A 24,238-nucleotide genomic window follows, 5' to 3' on the forward strand; every position below is an offset into this window, starting at 1 on the left:
CTCCTCATTCCTTTCAGAAACAATGTGGAGGAGGAGGAAAAAGCAGAGTTTAAAGGTAAAAATAGTTTAAAATTTGATTCCCACACTTGTGACTTGCATAGTGAATATGGATAGGCATATTATTTACCCTCCCTCAAGCCTCCTTGTTTTCAGGGTAAGATGAAGACAATGTCACTTATTTAATCAGGAATGAGTTAGACAAGTAACACCCATAGAAAAAATTCAAGAGATAAAGCTGTTACTTCTATTGCTATTCACTCAGAAAACCTAGAAAGTAACTTAACAAGAGGGCTTGGGGACAAGGATGATTCAGTTCAGATTACTTACAGTGCTGTGATTTGGGTTAAGACATTCAACCTTTCAGTCAGTGTCTCAGTTTCTATAAAATCATGGGGAAATGTTAGCATGAGATATAAGTTATGAAACCTCTGTAAAGCAGTTCGCATAGAGCCTAGAGCACGTGTGCAATATATGGAGACCCTTCCTAACTGCCCACTGGGGATTAGTGCCAGATGCTGTGTGTTTGTGAGTGTGTGAGGCATGTCCTTTTCCTCACTTACTGTATGTATAAGTGAGAAGCCAGGTCCACTGTAAGTGTGTTCATTACTTAAGGAATAGACCTAAAAATTAACATGATTGCTTCCTCATTCTGGGTTTCTCAAACTGAACCCCAACTCTGAGATCCATTTCACTATATTTAAACATCTGATAGACATTTGTTTAAATCAGCAAATATTCTCTAAGATCTCTTTCAAAGAAATGTGAAGTTTCTGGTTGAGAAATTGTGTTAAGCCCCTCTACCCTCCCACTGGTTAGCTTGCAAAAATTCCTTTTGTGGTCATTGGGCTTATTGCTTTGTGTTCAGTGCTTTCATTTTCATGTTACTATAAAGTCTGTTACAGTGGTTGTTTCATTTCTGTTTTGTCTTTAAAGGAAATCTGGAAAGTCCAAAGACATTGGACAGGTGAAATAAAAGATCCACGATCCAGTGAAAGACAGAGAAATAACAGAAAACACTCCACCTAACAGAGGAGGAAAAAAAGAGGTAAGAACTCCACTTTCTCATCAAAGCAGCTTTCTCTTCAGCTTAAAGAAGCTCTGCTCTGGGAAAAGGAGCTCATGATAAGGTTGGGGCAGGAATGGGAAGGGATTTATAAGGGTCTGTTTTCTTAAGGAATGACCAGCATCAGGACAGGCTGCAGGTAAGCCTGCTATGGGACACCAGGTCAGATGATGAGATACTGCTGTTACCAGGTGGTAGCATGTTCCTACCTGTTCTGCACTGTGTTTGGGCAGAATTAGGCACCAGCAGACATGGGCCTAAATGAAGTTTGACATGCATTAGGATTGTCTTTCTCTTTGCTGACTGTGTTGACTGGGGACACAATTAAATTGCCATTGTCTTTGATGGAACTTGCTCAGTACCCATCTGACTGCAGCTAAGAAACTGAAAGGCAACTGAAATATGTTATATTCATGAGAAGGAAAGAGTAGTAAATGAGGTGCAGTGTAAACAGCCACTGACACTGTTAAAGACAGAGAAAGAAAAAACTGAAACCCGGAGTGAAAGATGAAGATTTATGAAAACACCATACTTTTTATTTATTTTTTTAATTAATTAATTTTTTAAAAGATTTTATTTATTTATATGAGAGAGAGAATGAGATAGAGAGCATGAGAGGGGGGAGGGTCAGAGGGAGAAGCAGGCTCCTCGCTGAGCAGGGAGCCCGATGCGGGACTCCAGGATCATGACCTGAGCCGAAGGCAGTCGCTTAACCAACTGAGCCACCCAGGCGCCCGAAAACACCATACTTTTTAATCACATACTTGAACTTTGTTTCAAAGTGTATTTCTTCCTGTAGAAATAGTCCACGTTCAGTAGATCCAATTTCTTAGTGCCAACTTATTCCTTACCCCTTACAAGTAGAATCTGCAGCCCTATTTTACTAAAAAGTTTCCTCTTTAAAGAATCTACTGTGATGCATCACTAAAGGCAACATCTTTGTTTGCCTTGACCTCTCTGTGCTCTCAAGCAGTTCCAATCTTGCCTTCTGGAAACTCCTGCCCTGAATTCCATGGCTTGGCACGAGCTTTATTCATCATCCCCTTGTCTAACGGCACTCTCTCCTTTTCAGTTTCTCTTCCTCCCTTCCCCTCATCTCTCATTCCTCTCCCCCTCCCCTTCCCCTTCTCTTCCTGCTTCTCCTTCTCTGCAAAATGGAAGAGCAAAACAAAACAGAAAACTTAGAAGTGTATGGCTGAAAATACAAATATTTTCTTTGCACAACTTCCCCTCTGCCTCTCCTGATCTGCCTCCTGATTTTTTTTTTTTTTTTTTAGTTTCAGGTGTACAATATAATGATTCAACAATTCTGTATGTTACTCAGTGCTCATCACAATAAGCAAACCCTTAATTCCCTTCACATATTTCACCCAAACCCCCACCCACCTCGCCTCTAGCAACCTCTAGTTTGTTCTCTATATTTAAGACTCTGTTTAATTTTAGGAGACAAACTGAGGGTTGCTGGAGTGGTGGGGGTGGGAGGGATGGGGTGGCTGGGTGATAGACACTGGGGAGGGTATGTGCTATGGTGAGTGCTGTGAATTGTGTAAGACTGTTGAATCACAGACCTGTACCTCTGAAAGAAATAATACATTATATGTTTAAAAAAAAAAAAAAGAAGAAGAAGATAGTAGGAAGGGAAAAATGAAGGGGGGGAAATCGGAGGGGGAGACAAACCATGAGACTATGGACTCTGAGAAACAAACCGAGGGTTCTAGAGGGGAGGGGGTTGGGGGGATGGGTTAGCCCGGTGATGGGTATTAAAGAGGGCATGTACTGCATGGACCACTGGGTGTTATACGCAAACAATGAATCATGGAACACTACATCAAAAACTAATGATGTAATGTATGGTGATTAACATAATAAAAAAACTTACTGTGAAACATAAAAAATAAAATAAGATAAAATGTGGAATTAAAAAAAAGAGTCTGGGGGCGCCTGGGTGGCTCAGTCGTTAAGCATCTGCCTTCGGCTCAGGTCATGATCCCAGGGTCCTGGGATCGAGCCCCGCATCGGGCTCCCTGCTCAGCGGGAAGCCTGCTTCTCCCTCCCCCACTCCCCCTGCTTGTGTTCCCTCTCTTGCTGTGTCTCTCTCTGTCAAATAAATAAAATCTTTAAAAAAAAAAAAAGAGTCTGTTTTTGGTTTGTTTTTCTCTTTTTTGCTTTGTTTATTTGCTTTGTTTCTTAAATTAATCCCACATATGGGTGAAATCATATAGTATTTGTCTTTCTCTAACTGATTTATTTCACTTAGTAATACTCTCTAGATCCACGCATGTTGTTGGAAATGGCAAGCTCTTATTCTTTTTATGGCTGAGTAGTATTCCATCATATTAAAGGCATAATGTATATTATATATAGTAATATATATAATATATATAATAAAGGCAATTATTACATATATGTGTATGTGTGTGTGTATATATATATATATATATACACATACATATATATACATATATATATATACCACTTCCTCTTTATCCACTTTATCTACACATCTACAGATGGACACTTGGGTTGCTTCCATATCTTGGCTATTGGAAAATATGCTGCAGTAAATATGAGACTGCATATATCTTTTTGAATTGGTGGTTTTGTTTTCTTTGCATAAATACCCAGTAGTGGAATTACTGGATCATATGGTAGTTCTATTTTTAATTTTTGAGGAACCTCCATACTGTTTTCCACAGTGGCTACATCAGTTTGCATTCCCACCAACAGTGCACCAGGAATACCTTTCTCCACATCCTCACCAACACTTGTTTCTTGAGTTTTTTATTTTAGTCATTCTGACAGGTATACGGTGATATCTCATTGTAGTTTTGATTTGCATTTCCCTGATGATGAGTGATGTTGATGAGCATCTTTTCATGTGTCTGTTGGCCATCTGTATGTCTTCTTTGGAAAAATGTCTGTTCATGTCTTCTGTGCATTTTTAATGGGATTACTGGTTTTTTGGTGTTGAGTTATATGTTTTTTTATATATTTTGGATACTAACTCCTTATCAGATATGTCATTTGCAAATATCTTCTCCAGTTCAGTAGGTTATCTTTTTGTTTTGTTGATGGTTTCCTTCACTGTGCAAAAGCTTCTTATTTTGATGCAGTCCCAATAGTTTATTTTTGCTTTTGTTTCACTTGCCTCTGGAGAAAAATGTTTCTACGGCTGAGGGCAAAGAAATTACTGCCTATGTTTTCTCCTAGGAATTTTGTGGTTTCACATCTCACATTTAGGTCTTTAATCCATTTGAGTTTATTTTTGTGTATGGTATAAGAAAATGGTCCAGTCTCATTCTTTTGCATGTACTGTCCTGTTTTCCCAACACCACTTCTAGAAGAATCTTTTTCCCATTGCATATTCTTTTTCTTTTAAATATGTATTTATTTATTTTAGAGAGAAAGAGAGAGAGTGCATGAGCGGGGGGAAGGGCGGAGGGAGAGGCAGAAAGAGAATCCCAAGTAGGCTCCATGCTGGGCATGCAAGGCTCAATCCCACAACCCCAAGATCACAACCTGAGCCGAAATCAAGAGCTGGACACTCAACTGACTGAGTCACCCAGGCACCCCTCCCATTGCATATTCTTGCCTCCTTTGTTGTAGATCAATTGACCATAAAAGCATGACTTTATTTCTGGACTCTCTATTCTGTTCTATTGATCTATGTGTTCCTTTTTGTGCCAGTACCATACTGTTTTGATTACTACAGCTTTATAGTATATCTTGAAATCCAAGATTCTGATACCTCCAGTTTTGTTCTTCTTTTTCAAAATTGCCTTGGCACGATGGACTCTGAAAAACAAACTGAGGGTTCTAGAGGGGAGGGGGGTGGGACGATGGGTTAGCCTGGTGATGGGTATTAAAGAGGGCACATTCTGCATGGAGCACTGGGTGTTATGCACAAACAATGAATCATGGAACACTACGTCTAAAACTAATGATGTAACGTATGGTGATTAACATAACAATAAAAAATTGAAAAATTCAAAATTGCCTTGGCAATTTGTAGTTCCATACAAATTTTAGGATTATTTGTTCTAGTTCTGTGAAAAATGCTGTTGGTGTTTTGATAGAAGCTAATGAAGCTTAAGTTTAAAGGCCCCTTGCTTACTTAAGCCCATACTAAGGCTTGGAAGGGTCTCTAGTCATGTGTCTCACATGGTCATATGTTTTTATAAAATTTGCAAAAGTAAGTTATATTGGTTTCACTTTGGGAACAGCAGTGTGAGAAGCTCTGTGGGCCATCATTCCAGCAAAATAAGCATAACTATGGGGGAAAAATACTTAAAATCTCTGGGAACTATTCAAAGGGTATACATGAAATGATGTATGAAAGTCTTTATTCATAGTAAGAATTAATGAATAAGTAAATCAACATTGAATTTTTTACATATAACCAAGATGTAAAATAAATCTCTCTAAATTCTATTCTATTTTCCATTTAAAGTTTACTCTAAATTTTTAAATGCAAATCCAAAAAGAAAGTTTTCCATGGTGAATTAAATGAACGATTTTGTTTATGAGAGAGGCTGAATGTTCCTAAAATACTGTCATGCCAATATTTTTTGAGTGGACCACTTTGACAATACTTCTGTAACTTTCCAAAATGATACAGATATTACCCTCATCTATCTCAATGCTGACACCAAACTTTTGGCCATTTTGGGGAAAGTGAGGACTCTAGCTTCTAAATGTAAAATAACCTGGTGAAATATCTGATCCACTTAGACTGGAAATTTTATTTCATCTCATCTCTTCCCTTGCAGACCAGGGAACACTCTGAACATGGCCTCAGAGATCCACATGCCAGCCCCAGTGTGCCTCATTGAGAATAATGGAGAACAACTGGTGGCTAATCAGGAAGTTTTGGAGATCCTGGCAGCCAATAAGAATCCTCTTGTTGTGGTGGCTATTGTGGGCCTCTATCGCACAGGCAAATCCTACCTAATGAACAAGCTGGCTGGAAAGAACAAGGGTGAGTGGCACCAACAAAGCTCTGCCAAGTCCTTTCTGTCCACCCACACTGCCAACATGGAGCACAGTGATGCAAGAAAGTTAGAGATGCAAGAGAATACCGAAAGGTATCTTTCAATCCACAGTTATGCTCTTATCTTCACTATGGTCTGAAAAAGACAGTTCATCTCTCTTTCCACTTTGCCTTAGTTTCCCCTTTATGCTTTTAAAGCATAAATTGTTCCTTTTAAAGCATAAATTGTTCCTTTCCTAGAAAGACTAATAATGCAGTAATACAAATAATTAGTGTACAAAATAATAAACTATCAGACATTTACTAAAATGTTCATGCAGTAAAAGCAAGTTTCCACTGATTATTAAGTGGAATGTTTAAGTCTGTATTGGCTTTTTTTTACTGTTGTAAAATATACATAACATAAAATTTGCCACTGTAACCATTTTTAAGTGTACATGCAGTTCTGTGGCATTAAGTAAATTCACACTATTTTTTTTAAAGATTTTATTTATTCATTTGAGACACAGAGATACAGAGAGAGAAAGAGCATGAGCAGTGGGAGAGGCAGAGGGAGAGGAAGAAGCAGACTCCCTGCTGAGTCAGGAGCCCGATGTGGGGCTCGATCCCAGGACCCTGGGATCATGACCTGAGCCGAAGGCAGACGCTTAACCATCTGAGCCACCCAGGCGCCCCATAAATTCACACTATTATGCAACCATCACCACCATCCATCACCATAACTTTTTCATCTTCCCCAACAGAAACTCTGTACCCATTAAACAATAACTCCCCAGCCCTTGGCAGTCACCATTCTATATTCTGTCTCTATGAATTTGACTGCTCTAGGAATCTTATTTAAGAGGAATCAAACAGGGGCGCCTGGGTGGCTCAGTTGGTTAAGCGGCTGCCTTCGGCTCCGGTCATGATTCCAGGGTCCTGGGATCGAGCCCCGCATCGGGCTCCCTGCTCAGCTGGGAGTCTGCTTCTCCCTCTGCCTCTGGCTCTTCCCCTGCTTGTGCTCTCTCTCTGTCAAATAAATAAATAAAATCTTAAAAAAAAAAAAAGAGGAATCAGACATTATTTGTCCTTTTGTGATTTGCTTATTTCACTTAGCATAATGTCTTCAAAATTCATCAATGTTGTACCATGTGTCAGAATTCTCCCTGTTTATGGCTGAACAACTTCTATGTGCATATCAATTTGTTTATCCATTCATTTGTTGAAGGGCCTTTGGGTTTCTTCCACCTTTTGGCTATTATGAATAATGCCGCTAAAAACATGAGGGTACAAATATCTGTTCAAGTACCTATTTTCACTTTTTTGGGGGTATAGACCCAGAAGTGGAATTGCTGAATCATATGGTAATTCTATGTTTAGTTTTTTAAGAACTCATCATATTGTTTTCCAAAGTAACTGCACCATTTTACATTCCCACCAGAAAAACCCAAGGTTTCTAATATCCCCACAACCTCCCCAATACTTAAGACTTTCTGTTTTTTTGATAGTGGCCATCCTAATGAGTGTGAAATTCATTGTGGTTTTGATTTGTTATTTCCCTAATGACTAGTGATGTTGAGCATCTTTTCATTTGTTTATTGGTCATTTGTATATTTTCTTTGGAGAAATGTCTATTCAAGTCCTGTGCTCATTTAAAAAAAATTTTTTTTTATCAGTCTCAGAGGTAGAATTTAGTGATTCATCAGTTGCATATAATACCCAGTGCTCATTACATCATGTGTCCTCCTTAGTGCCCATCACCCATTTCTCTTTTGCCCCCCACCACCTCCCCTCCAGCAACCCTCGGTTTGTTTCCTTGAGTTCAGCATCTCTTAGGATTATTCGTGACCAAGTGGGATTTATTCCTGGGCTTTGCTCATTCTTTAATCAGGTTATTTTTTGTGTTGCACTGTAGGATTTCTAGATCCATCTGCTATTAAAACTCCACCCCCTATTATCTCCATTCCCCCTCGCAGGCTTTTCTCTGGGCGCCACAGTACAGTCTCATACCAAAGGAATCTGGATGTGGTGTGTGCCTCATCCCAAGAAGCCAAACCACACCCTAGTTCTCCTGGACACTGAGGGCCTGGGAGATGTAGAGAAGGTAAGGATTAAGGATTCACTTTTGGAATTAGACCCTCATCCCTGAATATTCTCTACAGTATTTATTTTTTTAAATAAGAGCTTTCACTTAAATGTATGCTTTTTTCATATCTGCTTCTGTGCCCTGAGGCCAAGTTTAGCAATCAGGGGTCAGGAAAATATTCATAAAGCAGAATCCTAGAAGATCATGGTGGTCAGTAGGTAGTATTCTAATTATTAACAATAGGCTGCATGCCAAGCCAGTTAACCCAGATACATAAAAGTAGTACAAATAAAATCAATGTCATGAGTTCAATCCTGCAGAGAACTTTAGTTAAGAATTTAGGTTCTGGGGCGCCTGGGTGGCTCAGTTGGTTAAGCGACTGCCTTCGGCTCAGGTCATGATCCTGGGGTCCCGGGATCGAGTCCCGCATCGGGCTCCCTGCTCGGCAGGGAGTCTGCTTCTCCCTCTGACCCTCCTCCCTCTCATGCTCTCTGTCTCTCATTCTCTCTGTCTCAAATAAAAATAAAATAAAATAAAATAAATCTTAAAAAAAAAAAAAAGAATTTAGGTTCTGGAGTGCTTAGGTGGTTCAGTCAGTTAAGCGTCTGCCTTCAGCTCAGGTCATGATTCCGGGGTCCTGGGATAAAGTCCTGCATCGGGCTCCCTGCTCAGTAGCAAGTCTGCTTCTCCTTCTTCCTCTCCCTCTGTGCTCTTTCTCACTCTCAGCCTCTCTGAAATAAATAAGTAAAATCCTAAAAAGAAAAAGATTTTAGGTTCTGAAGTCCCATACCCTTGTGTTTAAATATAAGCCCTGACACTAACTCAGAGGCCTTGGCAAATTATTTGACCTCTTTTAACCTCAGCTTTCTAAATCTGTAAAACAGATGTAATAGATATATAATTGCCTCATAGTATTGTTTTGAATAAGGTAAGTAATGGAAAATGTTAGGTGTATAATAATTGCTCAGTAAAGTAGCTACACATATTATTACTCTTATATAAGTCAATTTTGCTGTAAAAAGGAAGAGGAATCTTTAAACTTAAATTATATTTAAGGCCTTAGAATGCCCACCAACCTTGATTATTGGTTTTGGAATTATCTGCCAATGATCATAAAAGGACCTAGTAAGAATCAATGTAAACTAAAAATACTAATTATAAAATGATCCAAAATTCAAGTCCCACTAACACTTTTGTTTGGATTTGGTTTTCTCATATAGGTCATTATTCTAATTAAATGAGCATCTTTTTACTGCTGCTGATCTGGAAAGTTCCAGGAGAATGAAACATAATCTCAGCCCGAATGTGTTCTGATTTCCAGGGTAACAACCAGAATGACTCCTGGATCTTTGCCCTAGCAATACTCCTGAGCAGCACCTTTGTGTACAATAGCATGGGAACCATCAACCAGCAGGCCATGGACCAACTGCAGTATCCTTTTTGTTGTTCAAAATAGCATCAAAGTAAGAGGGGAGACCTATATTTAAAAACCAGCTGCTTGGCAGTGAATCCTGGTGAATCAAGCACAGAAAGAGAAGACTTAAGAAATAATTCAAGGGTGGGATGCCTGGGTGGCTCAGTTGGTTGGGCGACTGCCTTCGGCTCAGGTCATGATCCTGGAGTCCCGGGATCGAGTCCCGCATCGGGCTCCCTGCTCCGGGGGGGGGGGGGGGGAGTCTGCCTCTCCCTCTGACCCTCCCCCCTCTCATGTGTGCACTCCCTCTCTCATTCTCTCTCTCTCAGATAAATAAATAAATAAAATCTTAAAAAAAAAAAAAAGAAAAGAAATAATTCAAGGGTAAGGGAACGATTCTATGTACCCACTGAAGAATTGACACTTGGGTTAAAAACAAAGGTGAAATGAAGGTTTTAAATATATGGAACTAATATGGGGTGGAGGACACTTCTTTTATGCCAGTTTTCCTCATTTTGCTACTCAGCTATGTGACAGAGCTGTCAGATCGAATCAGGGCGAAATCCTCCCCTGATGCCGATGGGATTGAAGATTCGGCTGACTTTGTGAGCTTCTTTCCAGATTTTGTGTGGACACTGAGGGATTTTTCCTTAGATTTGGAAGCAAATGGACTAGCCATCACAGCAGATGAGTACCTGGAGAATTCACTCAAGCTTAAACAAGGTAAAAGGAAGGGACTTAGAAATAAATGGAGATAACAAAACACAAGAAACTATAGTTTTAGTGTTCCATTTACAGTTTTCTTACATTTATAGTTTTCTACTTATTCTTAGCTAGCTATAACTAAGAATTAATGCTTGTTTGATATATGAATTAATAAATTTGATTTTAAATTATATTCTCCTCTCTTCTAAGAATAATTTCCTTTTCTTTCATCTTTTCCTGTGCTATTATTAGTTTGATTTTATTTCCCTGCTTTGGGCTTGCGATTAGCTAACGAATATGGAATAGAATAGACATTGATTGGAAGAAAAGAGATGAAGGCATGAACAGTGCTCTAGTCCAAGGGTTGGCAAATGATGGCCCACAGTTCAAATGATGGCCAATCCAGCACACCAGCTGTCTTTGTACATAAGGTTTTATTGGAATAATGCTATACCCATTCATTTATAGATTGTTTATGGCTGCTTTCATGCTGCAACAGCAGAACTGCGTCCTTGGAAAAGAGACCCCCTGGCTTGCAAAGCCTAAAATATTTACTGTTTGGCTCTTCACAGAAAAAGTTTGCAAGACCCTATATTTGGGACATTCCTTTTTTATCTTCCTGCAGGTACCACTCAAAGTGATCAAAATTTTAATCTGCCCCGTCTCTGTATCCGGAAGTTCTTCCCAAAGAAGAAATGCTTTATATTTGATCGACCTACTCACCGGAAGAAGCTAGGCCAGCTTGAGACATTGCATGATAATGAGCTGGATCCTGAATTTGTGCAACAAGCTGCAGTCTTCTGTTCCTACATCTTTAGCAATTCCAAAATTAAAACTCTTTCAGGAGGCATCAAAGTCAATGGACCTCGTGAGTCCTCTTCCCAGTCTTTTTCTTTAATTGTTAAGACTAAAGGAGGGTAGAATTATATCCACACAGTTTCAGATTTAAAAATGCAGATCCTACTGCTATTACCATTTAAATTCTAGATGACACCAACATTTTTAATAGATTTTACTAGCCAAACTCTCTTGGGTGAGAAAAGATAGGAGAGGCCAAAGGAAAAAAAGCTCTATTTCTTAAAATTGCCCTAGTTAATTGGACTTGCACTGCCCAATATGGTAGCCACTATACAAGTGTGGCTATTTAAATTTAAGTGTAAGTTAATTAAAATTAAATAAAATTTAAAATTCCAATTACACAGCTATATTTCAAGGCCCATACCTATATGGGGTTGGTAGCTGGACAACGTACTGCACAATACACATAGAACACTTCCAACATCACAGAAAGTTCTCTTGGACAACACTATGCTAGAATAAACAAAACTGAGAACTCTTTTTGATTTATTCTACAATATTGATCAAATGTTTACCACAGACCAGGGCTGCTAATAGAGACATACATGAGAGAGCTATGATTCCTGTCCTAATGATGCTTGGGGGTAAAGTAGATGCAAGCACTCAATAAACATAGGCCCATGCTATCTATAACAGAGATTCTTGACCTTTGATGTATATACATATCACCTGGGCATCTTGCCAGAGAGGAGGGTCTAATTAAGTTGATCTGGGGCAAAGGCTGAGAATCTGCATATCTAGCAAGCTGCCAGGTGATCCTGAGGACACTGATGCTGTGAGGCAAATGGGTAGTAATAAACATGATCAGAATTACACAGAATAGAATGTTTCCTCATCCCACCTACAATAAGCATCCTTATTTGTTCTCAATTTATAGGTCTAAAGAACCTGGTGCTGACCTATGTCAATGCCATCAGCAGTGGGGATCTGCCCTGCATGGAGAATGCTGTCCTGGCCTTGGCCCAGATCGAGAATGCAGCTGCAGTGCAAAAGGCCATTGCTCACTATGACCAGGAGATGAGCCAGAGGGTGCAGCTGCCCACTGAAACCCTCCAAGAGCTGCTGGACCTGCATAGGGCCTGTGAGAAAGAGGCCATCGAACTCTTCATGAGCAGTTCCTTCAGAGATGTAGACCATTTATTTCAAAAGGGCTTAGCGGTAATTTGTTCTCAAGTTTATATGGATTAGGGCCTTGGAAAGCCAAGTACTACCAGAAAATGAAATGAGCATTTATTTTGAGAGGGATTTCCTACTAGACTTTAAAGTGGTGATAACCACTATTTGTTATTATCATAAAAAGAACAAAGTTTATTTTGATCTTCCTCAAAATTTAACTAAATGCATATAAGTAACAATCAGAGTTTCTAAGCAAATGCCCACTGTTATCAGACTGATTTGATATCCTAGTCAAAAGCAAAGAAAATTGTACTCCTGATTATCATATGCAGGCTGATATTGAGCCACATTTATTCCATACGTAATCACTGGTCCAATTTGACAAGCAGAAATCTATCTCTTAAAGGTGTAACAAAAAAAAGTTAGCACTCTGCTCTGAACTTCACCTCCAAGGAAAAAGGGCCTTTAGTAATAGTCAGGAGCAGGAGGAAGGATATGGTCCTGTTGAGGTGCCTATAACTTTTTCTAGGGTCACAGACTTATTTTTGAGAAGACTTTCCAGAATCTCCAAGGTCAAGTTAACATCTTTTCCCTGTTATTCTTTTTACTTCTTATTTTTAAATTAAAGGCCCAACTAGAAAAAAAGCGAGATGACTTTTGTAAACAGAATCTGCAAGCATCAACAGATCTTTGCTCAGATTTACTTAAGGATATTTTCAGTCCTCTAGAAGAAGCTGTGAAGCATGGGATTTATTCTAAACCAGGAGGGTATCGTCTCTTCACCCAGAAGATGCAAGAGCTAAAGAGAAAGTACCTTCAGAAACCTAGGAAGGGGATACAGGTAACCAGGATTTATCTGCTGATTCTGGAAAGCTGCTGACATGCCTTCTTAGAAGACCAACATAACCAAGTGTAATCTCACACATTGCAAGAACAACAGCATTCATGCTTTCATTTGATAAACATGTATAGGGAGCCTATTATACCAGATATGTCCTCTGTGCTCATCCAAAACAGTGCACTCAATTAATAATTGAGTTATTAATTGGATTTTCAGATTAACCACCAAGTTGTTATTGTAATTCACTATTATAGCTGGATCTTTATGCTGTCAGGGACAGAAACCCAGTGATGGTCACTTAAACAAAAATGGTAATTCATCATTTTAGGCTACATATTCTCCCTCCACCTTTCCTTTGATCTGCTTTCTCCATGGTGGCTTCCTTTTTCAGCGACTCACCCCACAGGGGACCACAGCAACAACAACTCCAAAATTAGAGCCCTTAGTCTAAAAGAACAAAGAATCTCTTTTTCCCAGTGTCTCTATCAGTCTCCTATAAAGGATTCTGCTTAGTAGGGTGCCATGATTGGCCAGCCTGGAGCAAGCGCCCATACCTGTGGCAAGGAATCTTGACCACCAAGCACACCAGGGCCAAGAGGATCAAATCCTAGAGGAAAAGATGGTGGGAAGACAATCAGGAACAAGCATTTCTAGCCATTTCCTATAACTAACCATGTGTTCTCCGGGTCCTAAGGCTGAAGAGGTTCTTCAGGAATACTTGAAGTCCAAGGAGTCTATGACTGATGCCATTCTACAGACAGACCAGACTCTCACAGAAAAGGAAAAGGAGATTGAAGGTGAGGAGCCAGTCAAGAGACTAGATAGCCTCATGAGCTCTCGAAATTTAAATAATTTGGCTGGGCAAGCCTGCAATCCTTACACTAGGGCAAAAAGAACAAAGATGCCCCTTACTTGCCGAAGTCATTTCTGAGTAGGGCATATACAGTGAGCAGCAACAAGGACAGGTAAACGTGCAGGGAAGAAAGGGACAACATGCTTACTCACATACATTTTTCTTCTTCTTTTTCCTTCTCACAGTGGAACGTGTGAAAGCCGAATCTGCACAGTCTGCAACAAAAATAATGAAAGAAATGCAAATAAAGAATCAGCAGATGATGGAACAGAAAGAAAGGAGCTATCAGGAACATGTGAGACAATTAACTGAGAAGATGGAGAGGGATAGAGTCCAGTTGCTGAAAGAACAAGAGAGAACTCTAGCTTTAAAACTTCAGGTATTTAATTGCATTACCTTGAGATTTCTGTTTGTCTCTTTTCTCACCACTGTCCCTGATCATATCTTAGTGTAGCAGTGAGAACATAATGCCTAGAAAAAGGACCTTGCTTGCCACTTGTACTTTGCAGTTTCTGTCTGCCTTCCTGACCTGGCTCCTGCCTCTGTCTAGTTGTTAAAAGATTTTATTTGCAGTTAGGTCACATCCAGTCCTTTATCTGTACATCCTCCAATCAGTGGCTGTTATCTGCTAGGCATCCGGAAAAATCACTTATTTGTATCTCTTGCTTAATACTATATGAAGCATTGGGTTGCCTGGGTGGTTCAGTGGGTTAAGTGTCCACCTTCAGCTCAGGTCATGATCCCAGGGTGTGGGATCAAGTCCCACATTGGACTCCTTGCTCATTGGGAAGCCTGCTTCTCCCTCTGCCTGCAGCTCCCCCTGCTTGTGCTCGCTCTCTGTCTCTCTCTGATAAATAAATAAATAAATAAATAAATAAATAAATAAATAAATAAATAATGAAATCTTTAAAAAAAAATACTATATGAAGTAAGAACTGCTATGCCTCTATTACTTAGGAAAAGAAACAGAAGTTCAGAAAAGTTCCAATAACTTTTATAGGGTCACACATCTTGGTATGATATCTGAACTGTCTTCACCCCTTGGTGGAAATGTAATCACAGAGCTAGGATGCCCAAGAGAAATTAATGAAAATTAAGTGTAGAGAAAATGTCAAAAAGAAATTAAATATTTAAAAAATCTATGAATGTGGAAACTAGATATAAATGAGAGATTAACTTAGTACTACACTTTACTCAGTCTCCATTTTTCCCTTTTTTAGGAACAGGCCCATCTACTAAAGGAAGGATTCCAAAATGAGAGCAAACAACTTCATAATGAGATACAAAATCTCCAGAAGAACATGGAAAAGCCAAGGAGAATATGCCTCATAAGCTGAAGACCTAAAGAATAGAGCTTTTCTGGTCACTCTTACCCAAGGCATAACTTAAGTAATTTTTGAATTTGTAAAAATATCATTACATTTGAAAGTAATCAGGTCTTGCATTTTTATAACATTAGACATTTGCAAAGACATGCAGTACTATAATTAAAATCATGTCCATCTTCCTAAAAATATTGTAAGTTGTGTAACAAAGTTCAGTTTTACCTCTCTAACAACACAGAAGGTATCTGAGCTGTACCATTCAAGAGCAGTTTATTTCTCTGGGTGACCATTAGTTGACAAATGGATACTGAGCCAAGTCTTAGGTAAAACTTTAAGAACATAGTTGGGCATCAGTTTGGCCAAGTGTTCAATGGGTTTCAGTGTCAAGGACAACCATCCTAGCTTTTTAGTGAAGACTATGCAGTTTTCTATTGTATCCCAACTGCACAGTCTGAGCAGTTAAGTGATCACTAGGCCCTAGGAATGGACAACCCTCCTTGATGGATTCTGAGCTGAAGCAAACCACCTTAGATAGAGATCTAGAATCTCTACAGAATTTTCATACGAAGATGGAAGAAACCATTAGCATGAGTAGGGGTTGGGTCACAAACAAATGGGCTAAAAAACGAAACACTCCTTTCTTGCTCGATTTACCCAGATTATAACTTTAATGAGACACTTTAGAATTTTAGATAATTGCCACTGGGCTGAACATGGTAACATGATGGCAATTATGCATTGTGTATTTATAACAATGTATAATTCACAAAGATGGACTTTAAATGATGACAGATAATGTATTAGAAACTGAACCAAATTATTAGATCGTTTATAATCCTATAAATTAGGCAATATTTTCCCAATTCTTAACAGTCTATACTTGAAAGTTTACTGATTTTCCCCAAAGAAATTATAGTTTGTTTTTTATATTTTTTGACCAACAAAATAATGCTTTTGGTATTACTTAGTATATATAGGCTTTATCCTAATTTTCTAAAATCCTAGGTAATGGTTATTTCTTAAAAATGATTAAAAATTATTTTCAAGCTGAAAATAAAATGTGCTTCACTGGGCTTTTTATTTCTGATAGTTTTTTTTTTTTCAGTTTTCACCAAAAAATAAGGCTTTACTCTTCATAGCAATGTTGGCTAACTTTTCTGCAAAAGACCAGATGATAATTATTCATGGCACTGTGGGCCCTACAGTTTCTGTATCAACTGCTCAACTCTGCCATGTAGTGTGAAAACAGTCATAAACAATAGGTAAATGCATGGCCATGGCTGTGTTCCAGTAAACCTTTATTTTAAAAAATAGGTGGCACCCATAAGCCATAGTTTCCAGATTATTGCTCTATTAAACCATTGGTCAAATACTATGTATCTGCCTTATGTTGCTTACATTTCTAAGGGAACGTGCATTAAATTGTATGTTAGGATCTTGAAAATATTACACAATGTTTCAATATATTACAAGTTGAGAGAAATATAGGGAAGCAGCTAAATGCCATTAAATCCACATTAATAAGCCTGCTTTTTCTGATTGCATGGGGACATATTATTCCATTAAACCTCCTTGCGTCCCATCAAATGGTGAATGCCTCTTTCCACAGTTGAGAACATGCTACTAAGCAGTATTTCTTCACTTGCCTGCAACTTCATAGGAGACCAGGTGAGATGCACAGCATGTGTGTAAGTATACACACAGACCCACGGTGCTTATGTAAATATGCTTTATATTTTTCTTTTCCAAGCTGCATTGCAACAAAGGAGTAAATAAAATACATTTTTATAGACTAAAGAAACTTCATGGTAAAGAAACACTTATTCTTTCTTTTATTAATGTGGTGTATCATGTTGATTGATTTGGGAATATTGAACCAGCCCTGCAGCCCAGTAATAAATCGCACTTGATCGTGGTGAATAATTCTCTTAATGTACTGTTGGATTCGATTTGCTAGTATTTTATTGAAAATTTTTGCATCCGTGTTCATCAGGGATATTGGCCTGTAATTTTCTGTTTTAGTGGGGTCTTGTCTGGTTTTGGAATCAAAGTAATGCTGGCTTCATAGAATGAGTTTGGAAGTTTTCCTTCCATTTCTATATTTTTGAACAGTTTGAGAAGAAAAGGTATTAACTCTTCTTTAAATGTCTGGTAGAATTCCCCTGGGAAGCCATCTGGCCCAGGACTTTTGTTTGTCAGGATATTTTTGACTACTGATTCAATTTCTTTGCTGATTATGGGTCTGTTCAAATATTCTATTTCTTCCTGTTTCAGTTTTGGTAGTTTACAATTTTCTGGGAATTTTGTGTACCTTCTCACAATCCCATAGATCCATGCAGGCAGCTGAGAGTTCCTACCCCTTTTCTTTGCTCTTAGTAGCCCCAAGGCAAAGTTGCCTCAGTGCTCTTGAATGAGTTGAGATAGAAGTAGATCTTTTGGGCAGCATCCTGAAAAGTGAGGCTAATGTCAGACATTTGCTTTACTCATTTTTTGCCCCTGAGGGAAAAATTGTGAGCTGAGGGGATTTCTTTAGATGCTGAGCTGTTCCAACTTGTGGGAGGGACTGACACCAGTAAAGTGAAATAGCATTCTTTTATTGGTGTTTTCGGTTAGGGATGAGGGTTAGGACTTCCTCTTCCATTATCTTGCAGATTTCACTTCAGATTTTTTTTTTTTAACTACAATCTGTAACAATGTGGACAGAGGGAAAAATATAGGGCCAAATATGGTAGGACCTAATGAGTTTTTTAATGCATGTAAAAATGCAAAAACACGATGTGTCCTCATCACTTTGAGGAATCTGTCATACCTACTTCCTAAGCATCATGCTTAATTCTAACTTTGTTCTCCATAAGCAAAAGTTAATTATCCCATCAAAATCACCAGATGTCAGCAATTTTACCTAATAATTGGTCTCTCCTATAAGAAAATACAAATGGACTTAAGCAGTCTCTTTTAAGAAGGTGATATATAGAAAAAAGTATACATATGTGCATATACATTTTGCCTTTCAAAATCTGAATTTTTATGTCTGCTGTATAAAAATGTCATTATATATATTATATTATATTTATATATATATTTATATATAATTATATATATAAATGAATCATCAGAGCCAATCTTTGTGAAAGGAGAAGGGGGCATCTAGAAGATCACAAGAAAATGTGGCTGGGTGCCTCCGGCCTAAAGAACAAATTCGAACTATGTCTGTAGCCCTGTGGGCCTAGCTGCTTAGGTTGGCGCCTGCAAGGTTTGCAGAGCAGGAGTACCAGCTTGGTACTGCCTTCTTGGAGAGGGAGGGGGGACCCATTTAAACAAACATCCATCATGGTGTCTATGGAGCTGGTCTTCCTTAGGTTAGATGGTAAATGCCATATCCGACTGGAGTCGCATAGAGTCCCACGGGCAGAATGGGAAGCACAGGTCTATGGAAAGGGTAGGACGTTCCATATATGGATGCTGCTTGCAGGAGCGAGTTGATGGGAAAAGGGAGGCCGAAGCCAGAGGACAGCATAGGTTTTACAGCCATTTTCAGCTTTTCTAGTTCTGCCTCCTGCAGTCTTTTCGCCTTGGCCCTTCGGTTCTGAAACCAGATTTTGACCTGGGTCTCTGTGAGGTTCAGAGAGCTGGAGAACTCTGCACTCTCTACAGTGGAGAGGTACTGTTTCTGGCGGAACTTGTGCTCCAGAGCGAGGAGCTGGGACGTGTGTAAGGGGTTTGTGGCTTCTGATTGGTCCTGTGCTTCCGCAGGGTGCAGGTGGTGGGGCTCGTGTGTCTTGGCGGTGGCAAGTATCTGCTGTGTTCCTGCATGCACGTGGCCCCGTTTTGTGAGTTTTCCGACTTGACAAGGCGGCCTGGAAGGGCTTGACCAGCGGCCCAGGGCAGGGTGGCCCCAGCGCTGGCGCTTTCGGCTGGCTGGCAGTGGGGACGCCGCCTTGGGCGGCTTCTTGTCCGACGTGAGCTCTGAAGGGCAGGCTGGAGACCTTGACGCGGCGCTCCTCCACTCCCCCAGGCCCTGGGCCCGGCCCAGCCACCATAGCCCAGCCACCATCGCCTGGCCCTCCTCATCAGACGAAAACAAGTCCTTGCCTTTGGACGGAGGAGCCATGACTTCTCTGCCCTACGGAGCGCGCGACTCCCTGCCCAAATGATTTTTGATCTGTGGAGGACAGCTTTCACTGAGGGAGCTCTGCTATTTTGTCTGGATCTCAGTGTTCTGTGTGTTCCCTTTCTCTAGATCAGGGGATCTTATATATCCTTTCAATAAACCTACAGAGGGGAAAGTAACATCCTGACATTTAAACAAGAGAAAATATACTTCTCTAGGTTAAAAAGAATTTTGCCACAAGAACACCATAAGGGTCAGCAAATATAGGTCCTAACATGTGGTAGCTTTGGCACACTGAAAGCTTATAGCCTTGAATTGCCTTTTTCTTGTTACTGTATCACCCAATGACTTATCTCAGATCTACTGTATCAGAAAGTCAAGGGAAGGGTAGGGGCCAGGAATCTTTATTTTTAGGAACTTGGTTTTAATTCACAGCTGGATTGAGGATCACTGGTGAAAGCAACATGCCTCCCCGGAGAGAGAGCTTTATTTTGTTCCTGGACATAGTATAGAAAAAGCCTAAACCAGACATCAGATGGTTTGAAATCTGGTATAGACTCATGCTACCAAGCTAGGGAGGAAGTTATGTAATTTTGCTTAGTTTTCAATGTTCTTATTTTTAAATGGTTTTTAAGAGACCCCTATTTGGTTTTGAAGGCATAACGATAAGTGTTGCGGAAAAATAAAAATCAGACCGGCGAGAGACCAAGTGACACTCAGAGAAGTAGGAGAACTTGGATTTATTTTATGCTTGTGGACCCAGATGAGCTCATGCTCAAAGTTCTGGGCCCCAGGCAACGGGGTTATAGGGCTTTTATAGGGTACTGCAGGCAGTCAGGTTAAAGGGCTATGCTGACTGCTGGTAAGTGGCTTTAAACTGGGGGAGTGGGGGCTTCTTTAGGCGGGAACAGTAGAGCAGGGAGCCTGTGGTGGGAAGCCTGTTTATAGAAGCAGAAATGGCTGGTTATCTCTTGCTCCCAGTAGGGCTTCTGGTTATCTCTAGCTTATTGTTAGTAACTTTCCATTTTCTGGGGCCTCCTAGCCTGGGCCTGCTCTGGGTAATTTGCCAATAGATGCAAAAAAAGCATTTGACAAAATACAGCATCCTTTCTTGCTTAAAAAACAAAACACACACACACACACACACACACAAACCTCAATAAAGTAGGGATATTTGGAACATACCCCAACATCATAAAGGCCATATGTGAAAGACCCACAGCTAACATCATCCCTCAATGGGGAAAAACTGAGAGCCTTTCCCCTGTGGTCTGGAACAAGACAAGGATGTCCACTCTCACCATTACTATTTAACATAGTACTGGAAGTCTTAGCCTCAGCAATTAGACAACAAAAAGAAATAAAAGTTACCCAAATCAGCAAGGAAGAAGTCTAACTTTCACTATTTGCAGATGACATGATACTTTATGTAGAAAACCTGAAAGACTCCACCAAAAATTTTTTAGAACTAATTCATGAATTCAGCGAAGTTTCAGGATATAAAACCAATATGCAGAAAGCTGTTGCATTTCTATGCACCAATAATGAAGCAGCAGAAAAAGAAATCAAGGAATCCATCCATTTGCAATTGCACCAAAACTGATAAGACACCTAGGAATAAACCTAATCAAAGAGGTAAAAGATCTGTATTCTGAAAACTATAGAACGCTTATGAAAGAAATTGAAGAGGATACAAAGAAATGAAAAAGCATTCCATGCTAATGGATTGGAAGAACAAACATTGTTAAAATGTCTATACTACCCAAAGCAATCTATACATTTAATGCAATCCTTATTAAAATATCACCAGCATTTTTCACAGAGCTAGAACAAACAATACTAAGATTTGTATGGAACCACAAAAGACTCCAAATAGCCAAAGCAATTCTGAAAAAGAAAAACAAAACTGGAGGCATCACTATTCCAGATTTCAAGCTATATTACAAAGCTGTGATCATCAAGACAGTATGGTACTGGCACACAAACAGACACATAGATCAATGGAACAGAACAGAAAATCCAGAAATGGACCCCCAATTATATAGTCACCTATTCTTTGACAAAGCAAGAAAGAATATCCAATGAAAAAAAAAAAAAAAAGACAGTCTCTTCAACAAATGGCATTGGGAAAACTGGACAGCAACATGCGGAAGAATGAGACTGGATCACTTTTTTACACAATACACAAAATAAATTCCAAATGGATGAGAGACCTAAATGTGAGACAGGAAGCCATCAAAATTCTAGAGGAGAATACAGGCAGAAACCTCTTTGACCTTGTCCATAACAACTTCTTTCTAGACACCTAGCCAGAGGAAAGGGAAACAAAAGCAAAAATGAACCATTGGGACTTCATCAAGATAAAAAGTTTCTGCACAGTGAAGGAAACAATCAACAAAACTAAAAGGTAGCTTACTAAATGGGAGAAGATATTTGCAAATGACATATCTGATAAAGGTTGTTATCCAAAATCTATGAAGAATGCAATACCCAAAACCAAATAATCCAGTTAAGAAATGGGCAAAAGACATGAACAGATATTTCTCCAAAGAAGACATACAAATGGCCAATAGACACACGAAAAAGTGCTCAACATCACTCATCATCAGGGGAATACAAATCAAAACCATGATGAGATATCACCTCACACCTGTCAGGATGGCTAAAATTAACAACACAAGAAACAACAGGTATTGGTGAGGATGCAGAGAAAGGTAACCCTCTTGCACTGCTGGTGGGAATGCAAACTGGTGTAGCCACTCTGGAGAACAGTATGGCAGTTCCTCAAAAAGTTAAAAATAGAACTACCTTATGATCCAGCAATTGCACTACTAGGTATTTACTCAAAGGATACAAAAATACAGATTCGAAGGGGTACATGCACCCCAGTGTTTATAGCAGCATTATCAACAATAGCCAAACTATGGAGAGTGCCCAAATGTCCATCAATGATGAATGGATAAAGAAGATGTGGGATATAGATAGATAAATAATAGATAGATAGATAGATAGATAGATAGATAGATAGATAGATGATATAGATATATGTATAGATATATATTGGATATATATATATTGGATTAGATTCAAATATATATTGGAATATTACTCAGCCATCAAAAAGAATGAAATGTCATTTGCAACAACATGGATGGAGCTAGAGTATATTATGGTAAGTGAAATAGATCAGTCAGAGAAAGACAAATAGCATATGATTTCACTCATATGTGGAATTTAAGAAAGAAAACATGAACATATTGAAAGGGGGAAAAGAAAAAAAGGAGAGAGGGAAATAAACCATGAGACTCTTAATGATAGAGAAGAAACTGAGGGTTGATAGAGGGAGGTGAGTGGAGGATGGGCTAGATGGGTGATAGGCATTAAGGAAGACACTTGCTGCGATAAGTACCAGGTGTTGTATGTAAGTGATGAATCACTGAATTCTACTCCAAGAACCAATATTGCACTGTATGTTAATTAAATAAATTTAAATTAAAATAAAAAGAGAGAGAGAGAATGTAAACAATTGTAAGAGTTAGAGGAAGGGAGAGAAGTAGAGCTTGCACCCAGTGCCATTCCAGTACATCCTGGCATTTTAGTATATTGTCATAGAGAAAAATAGAGCAGGCAGCTCTCAACAGCTGACATGGCTCTGTGGGATAGGGAGAAAACACACAATCCAGAATCTTCTCAGAAGCAAGGGAGAAAAAATGGAGCTTGAATGGAACAACTTAGCATTTCAGTACTCTAACCTAGAAAAAAGTGGCAGGAGGTTTATCGTGGCCTGCAATACTCTTTGAGATTGGAAAAAGGTCCACAACCCTGAGACTTCTCCCCTGGAAGAGAGGGAAAAGACGAGTAGTTTTCCAGTATGCTGACCTATCAGTGCTACTGCTCTAGTGAAAGTGAAAGCAAGCTTACAGAAGCCAACATGGCTCTGTAAAATTGAAAGAAGATGTACAGGCCTGAAATCTCTTTTCCAGAAGGGAGGGAGAGGACTGGGAAGTGCATGACCACAGAAAACATTTGACAGGCCTCCAGAATCTCCAGCTGGGTTGACTGGTGAATGTCTTTTCCTAACAAAACCAGCCTGTAAGACTGGAAGAGGTGAATGCTTCATCAGATGCACAGATACAAATGCAAATTTATAAGGTAAATGAGAGTCAGGGGAATATGATGCAACCAAATGAACAGAATAAATCTTTGATAATCAACCCTAAAGAAATGGAAAACTATACATTGCCTGACAAAGCATTCAAAATAATCTTCTTGGGGAGCCTGGGTGGCTCAGTCATTAAGCGTCTGCCTTTGGCTCAGGTCATGATCCCGGGGTCCTGGGATCAAGCCCTGCATCAGGCTCTCTGCTCGGCGGGAAGCCTGCTTCTCCCTCTCCCACTCCCTCTGCTTGTGTTCCCTCTCTCGCTGTGTCTCTCTCTGTCAAATAAATAAATAAAATCTTTAGAAAAAAAATCTTCTTGTTAGTCTGGTGATGGATATTAAAGAGGGCACGTATTGAATGGAGCACTGGATGTTATACGCAAACAATGAATCATGGAACACTACATCAAAAACTAATGATGTAATGTATGGTGATTAACATAACATAATAAAATAAAATTTAAAAAAAATCTTAAAGCTCTGTGAACGACAAAAGAACACAGACAAATAAAAAAAAATCAAGAAACCAATACATGAACAAAATGAGAATGTCAAGAAAGGAATAGAAACCATAAAAATAATCAAACAGAAAATCTGGAGTTGAAGAATACAGTAGCAACTGATCCAAAAACTTCAATACAGTGCTTCAACAGCAGACTCAGTTATTCAGTAGAAAGAATCAATGGCCTTTTCATGGGAATGAAAGGAATAGCATAGGAAATAATAGTTGATGGCATTT

General features: G+C 39.3%; 1 protein-coding gene and 1 pseudogene across 2 annotated transcripts; one reads left to right on the top strand and one right to left on the bottom strand.

The window, feature by feature from the left end:
* The first annotated feature begins 874 nt into the window (after positions 1-874).
* On the top strand, positions 875-15,392 carry LOC123859420 (guanylate-binding protein 1-like). Of its 2 annotated transcripts, XM_045897254.3 has the most exons (11): positions 875-1,045; positions 5,833-6,041; positions 8,009-8,136; positions 9,440-9,549; positions 10,059-10,255; positions 10,863-11,105; positions 11,973-12,253; positions 12,840-13,052; positions 13,747-13,849; positions 14,091-14,284; positions 15,126-15,392. In XM_045897254.3, the coding sequence occupies exons 2-11, from the start codon at positions 5,852-5,854 to the stop codon at positions 15,240-15,242; spliced, it is 1,776 nt and encodes a 591-aa protein (XP_045753210.1). In that variant the 5' UTR covers positions 875-1,045; positions 5,833-5,851; the 3' UTR covers positions 15,243-15,392. The 2 variants fall into 2 exon arrangements, with proteins under 2 accessions (XP_045753210.1, XP_045753211.1); XM_045897255.3 differs by lacking the exon at positions 875-1,045 and having other exon boundaries at positions 6,038-6,147.
* A 3,193-nt stretch (positions 15,393-18,585) lies between these two features.
* LOC123858316 (homeobox protein MSX-2-like) lies at positions 18,586-19,341 on the bottom strand (annotated as a pseudogene).
* Positions 19,342-24,238: the final 4,897 nt, after the last annotated feature.

The sequence above is a fragment of the Mirounga angustirostris genome, unplaced genomic scaffold, assembly GCF_029215605.1.
Source record: "Mirounga angustirostris isolate CCGP_5_RB_7025 unplaced genomic scaffold, mMirAng1.0.hap1 SCAF_4, whole genome shotgun sequence".
Taxonomy (NCBI): Eukaryota; Metazoa; Chordata; class Mammalia; order Carnivora; family Phocidae; genus Mirounga; species Mirounga angustirostris.

Excerpts from the sequence above, each read along its gene's own strand:
- LOC123859420 (XM_045897254.3), top strand. The coding sequence starts at position 5,852 with ATGGCCTCAGAGATCCACATGCCAGCCCCAGTGTGCCTCATTGAGAAT. Across the intron at positions 11,106-11,972 it reads CATCAAAGTCAATGGACCTC|GTCTAAAGAACCTGGTGCTG; the intron begins GTGAGTCCTCTT and ends CTCAATTTATAG. Across the intron at positions 12,254-12,839 it reads TATTTCAAAAGGGCTTAGCG|GCCCAACTAGAAAAAAAGCG; the intron begins GTAATTTGTTCT and ends TTTAAATTAAAG.